The 5,000-nt window shown below is 40.6% G+C and overlaps 1 protein-coding gene across 1 annotated transcript in view; it reads right to left on the bottom strand.

Annotated features, from left to right (window-relative positions):
* Positions 1–5,000, bottom strand: part of katnip (katanin interacting protein) — a 55,223-nt gene that overhangs the window by 35,430 nt on the left and 14,793 nt on the right. The window contains exons 8-10 of the mRNA XM_030770145.1: positions 3,377–3,602; positions 2,047–2,178; positions 663–762 (exon numbers count right to left, since the gene is read on the bottom strand). Of these exons, the coding sequence (XP_030626005.1) occupies positions 663–762; positions 2,047–2,178; positions 3,377–3,602 (458 nt within the window). The remainder of the gene's footprint in view (positions 1–662; positions 763–2,046; positions 2,179–3,376; positions 3,603–5,000) is intronic.

Genomic DNA, 5,000 nt, shown 5'->3' with positions numbered 1-5,000 from the left:
GTGAAAACAGACGTTCATCATCTGGAAACCAAAACCAAACCATTCATCGTCTAGAAACCAAAACCCAACCAATCCCAGGACTTCAGGTTTTCACTCATCTAATTCTCTCAGCCTGGTCTCTCAGTGGAATCTTCTAAGATAAGATAAGTTATGGAGCCTGGTTTGTGTTTAATGTGGAGAACTGTAAGCTTTGGTCCAACAGTACGTGGACTTGTCTTTAGTTCAGTCCTGATCTATGAGCTGGGAATTTGTCAAATCCGTTCTGTAATTATCCTAATTTCAATCAGCTGAAACTTGTAACATTTTGTAATGTTTCAGTCTTTCACAGCAAACTGGCCTTCACTGAATTAAATGCTGTGGAAACCAGATTTGGCTGAATTTGTAAAGTTGCTTTGTGATGATTTATACCCTAAAAAGACATCTCACAAATAAAACCTGATTGTATATAGCTGAATTTAAATCAGACTATGTATAAAAGGTACAGTAGTTAAGTCCAATGTCAGTGGGGTTCAGTCCCGTCTGAGGTTCAGTTCTAAGGAGCTTGCCGTACCGGGCTTTGCCTTAATGTGCTATAGACGGCAACTTGTTGCGGAGTCCTTGGATGGGGAGTGTGTGTGTGGGAGCTGTCCTCAGCCATGTGTGTGTGGGGGGTGTGGGGTGGGAGGGGGGTGTTTTCTCTTTGTAGGGCTTGGAACACCTGGCTGGCCGTCTCCTCAGAGTCCCTTATGTCCTGCACTTTCCGCACTGCCGACAGGGGGCGCTCTGTATTGAGAGGGAGAAAAAGCTGACTGAGCAGTGTGTCACCTTCATTAGCATATGATGATTCAACATATTTGACATACTGTTTTAACTCACTGAAACAGTCTGTGTCCCGTGGGTGTGTCTATATGTCCAGTGGGTGTGTCTGTGTGTCTCATGGGTGTGTCTGTGTGTCTTATGGGTGTGTCTGTATGTCCAGTGGGTGTGTCTGTGTGTCTTATGGGTGTGTCTGTGTGTCTCATGGGCTGTGCGATATGACCAAAATCTCAAACCCCGAAATATAGTTCCTTTCATATCCCGATAACGATACATATCACGATATAGCACATTTTCTGTAAATTCAATGAATAAATAGTTTATAGAAAATGACCACATGGAAAGACTTATTTCTTATTACATTTTGAATTCTATACTCCAGTCATGATATTACGAGAATAAATTCATAATTTTACAAGAAAAAAGTCGTATCATTATGAGAATAAAGTCGTAATTTTAGGCTATGTGTTATTGTAGAGTGGAAATACCAAAAAAGCAGCCTGCCAGGTTTCAAAAATAAAAAAATACTTAATCTTTTGGTGCATCAGGACAACATTATAATAAGTATCAGGACTTTGAAAAGATTGTGCAAGAAACTGTGTCTATTCTGAAGAAAGAACCACATGGACTTGGAGGTAATTGCAAGGATAATGAAGTTGTAATATTACAAGAAAAAAAGTTACAATATTTCGAGAACAAAGTTGTAATTTTACGTGTTATTACATGTTATTTTAGAGGGGAAATATCAGAGGAGCAGCCTGCTGCAATGTGGTGCTGACTGGCCAAAAGTATTTCGTAATTTGTGACTTTTCATTTCTGAACCGTGTCCACGCGACAGAAGTAGCCCCTCTTTCAGGTACGAGCTCCTTATTTTGTCTTGACTGGTCGTTCTCCCGTTCAGAATTACCCCATTCTGAGTCATGTTCACTCTCCTCCATGTTTGTTTGTGTTGCCTTCATGCAGATTTCCTGCATCCGTGCAGTACGGAATAACGCAAAGCGTCGTCCAATGACAAAAACAAAATAAACGATAGAGCATAACATGAAACGATAGACATTTTTCTATCGTCACACAATACATATCATCATATCGCACAGCCCAAGGTGTGTGTGGGTGTGTATGTGGGTGTGTCTGTATGTCTCATGGGTGTGACTGTGGGTGTGCCTGTATGTCTCATGGGTGTGTCTGTGGGTGTGTCTAAGTGTGCTCTTGGCATGTATATGAGTACCAGCGTTGTGTGTGTGTGCTTACTGGGCACATCCCTGCTGGTTTGGGGTGAATTTCTGGTAGGTTTGCTCTTCACTGTAACAGGTCTGATTGGAATAAAAGATTCCACATCATCCTTCGGCTTCGCAGCCAGTGAGCGCTGAATTTTACGACCTACTGCAGGCACACAAACAAAAAAAACATAAGAAAAATCAAATCCCACTAAAAAAACCCAAAGATATGACTACAGGTTTGCTATGTAAGTTTGCTGACATCCACCTTTCATACTGAGACACTGTCTGTTTACGCTGCAAAGGGATATGAATATAAAAGCATAAACAATCTAACTTCATCGCCGCTTAACGTTCACTAATGCAACTATTACATATTGTTACAAACATTAAATGAACACGAAAAGAATGCCTTAATCCTAGCTTTGAGATTTCAGTGTTTTAGAATCAGGAGTTACCAAAATAAATATGAGAACAGATTTCACTCTGAGCTCTACACAACCGTGGCCAACAGTCAGCTGACGGCCGCGACAGTGACATGGTTATCGCTGTATGCAGCAGAGACAGCTGTGTGCCATGACATTTTGGAAACACAGCACTGGACTAAGACTAAACGAAACACCGGGATAATCAAATGGGATCCTTCCTATTTAAGACGACTGAAAAAAGGCAGCTGCTACGTCCCAAACCCTGCCCACTGGACATATTCTCCACGCCGCCATCATCGCTCACAGTTCAGTTTACACTGCCACACCCATAGTTCAGTTTACACTGCCACACCCATGGTTCAGTTTACACTGCCACACTCATGGTTCAGTTTACACTGCCACACTCATGGTTCAGTTTACACTGCCACACTCATGGTTCAGTTTACACTGCCACACTCATGGTTCAGTTTACACTGCCACACTCATGGTTCAGTTTACACTGCCACACTCATGGTTCAGTTTACACTGCCACACTCATGGTTCAGTTTACACTGCCACACTCATGGTTCAGTTTACACTGCTCCACTCATGGTTCAGTTTACACTGCCACACTCATGGTTCAGTTTACACTGCTCCACTCATGGTTCAGTTTACACTGCCACACTCATGGTTCAGTTTACACTGCCACACTCATGGTTCAGTTTACACTGCCACAACTTTATACTGCCACAACTGCTTCGCATTCAGTCAGTCTGACTGAAAAAACTGCGATGGACTGGCGACCTGTCCAGGGTGGTTCCCCACCTTTTGCCCAATGAATGCTGGGATAGGCTCCGGCACCCCCCGCGACCCTACTTAGGATAAGCGGCTTAGACAATGAATGAGAGAGTGAGTGAGTGACTGAATAAAGTTATTTAATTTAAAATCAGACTCTACCTCTGGAGGAGGGGCCAAAGTCCAGTACAATGAGTTCACTGGTGTGGCACTCACTGCTGATTGGCTGTTTGTGAGGTTTGGGAGTTAGGGGCAGAGTGATGTCGTCCAGACTCTCATTGCTGTCCTCCGTCACAATCTGTTCTTCCACCCACTCATCCTCTGACTCTTCTCCAGCTGATCCTCGACTATCGCGCTGGACACGAGCCTCTAGACTGCGTCTTAGGACCTACACACAAATATGAATACACCCAAATATGAATACACCCAAATATGAATACACCCAAATATGAATACACCCAAACATGAATACACCCAAACATGAATACACCCAAACATGAATACACCCAAATATGAATACACCCAAATAGGAACACACCCAAATATGAATACACCCAAATAGGCACACACCCAAATATGAATACACCCAAATAGGAACACACCCAAATATGAATACACCCAAATAGGAACACACCCAAATATGAATACACCCAAATATGAATACACCCAAATATGAATACACCCAAATATGAACACACCCAAATATGAATACACCCAAATATGAATACACACACATGCAGGTGAAGTGTGATGCAGCCGTCTTAGGCAAAGAGACAGCAAGAGTCAAGTTGGTGGTTAGTGGCTGATCACCCAGTGGATTTATTTATGTGTCAACAAATAAACAGGGAAAAAAAGAACAAGAAAAAGAAAACCAAACCAAAATAATAATGTATATACACTATTTACAAAACTCTTGCAAGGAAAAAACAAGACAACTCCTGCAACGGCTTTTCCAATTTTGTTTGTCGTGTTTGTTGTATTATAGTATTTAGATGTTTGCTGCATTTAAAAAAATAATTAAAATGAAAAAGGCAAGTGATCTGACTGAGCACTGTCTGTTCCAGCAGAGACAGAGAAGGGCCCACACATCTTCCAATGTCTTTTAATCTCATCTTTTTCTCAGATCCAATGTATGTTGATCTCATAGTTCTCAGACTAAAATACTTCCACTGCATTTTAATCTCACATCTTTCTCAGACTAAAATACTTACCCCCAGTGTCTTTTAATCTCATGTTTTTCTCAGTCATCATCTGTGTGCAGAACTTTGTCATATTATCTTTTTCTTAACTGTCCACAAAAATCAAGTCATCAAAAAGCGTTTTCATGATCATTTTAGTTCATTAAAACACAGCTATCTTGTGGTTTTCATGATCGTTATAGTTCATTAAAACACAGCTATCTTGTGGTTTTCATGATCGTTTTAGTTCATTAAAACACAGCTATCTTGTGGTTTTCATGATCGTTTTAGTTCATTAAAACACAGCTATCTTGTGGTTTTCATGATCGTTTTAGTTCATTAAAACACAGCTATCTTGTGGTTTTCATGATCGTTTTAGTTCATTAAAACACAGCTATCTTGTGGTTTTCATGATCGTTTTAGTTCATTAAAACACAGCTATCTTGTGGTTTTCATGATCGTTTTAGTTCATTAAAACACAGCTATCTTGTGGTTTTCATGATCGTTTTAGTTCATTAAAACACAGCTATCTTGTGGTTTTCATGGTCGTTTTAGTTCATTAAAACACAGCTATCTTGTGGTTTTCATGATTGTTTTAGTTCATTAAA

The sequence above is a fragment of the Chanos chanos genome, chromosome 3 (assembly GCF_902362185.1).
Source record: "Chanos chanos chromosome 3, fChaCha1.1, whole genome shotgun sequence".
In the NCBI taxonomy this organism is placed as follows: domain Eukaryota; kingdom Metazoa; phylum Chordata; class Actinopteri; order Gonorynchiformes; family Chanidae; genus Chanos; species Chanos chanos.
The sequence above is the reverse complement of the archived record's forward strand: the minus strand, read 5'-3'. Positions and strand labels throughout refer to the sequence as shown.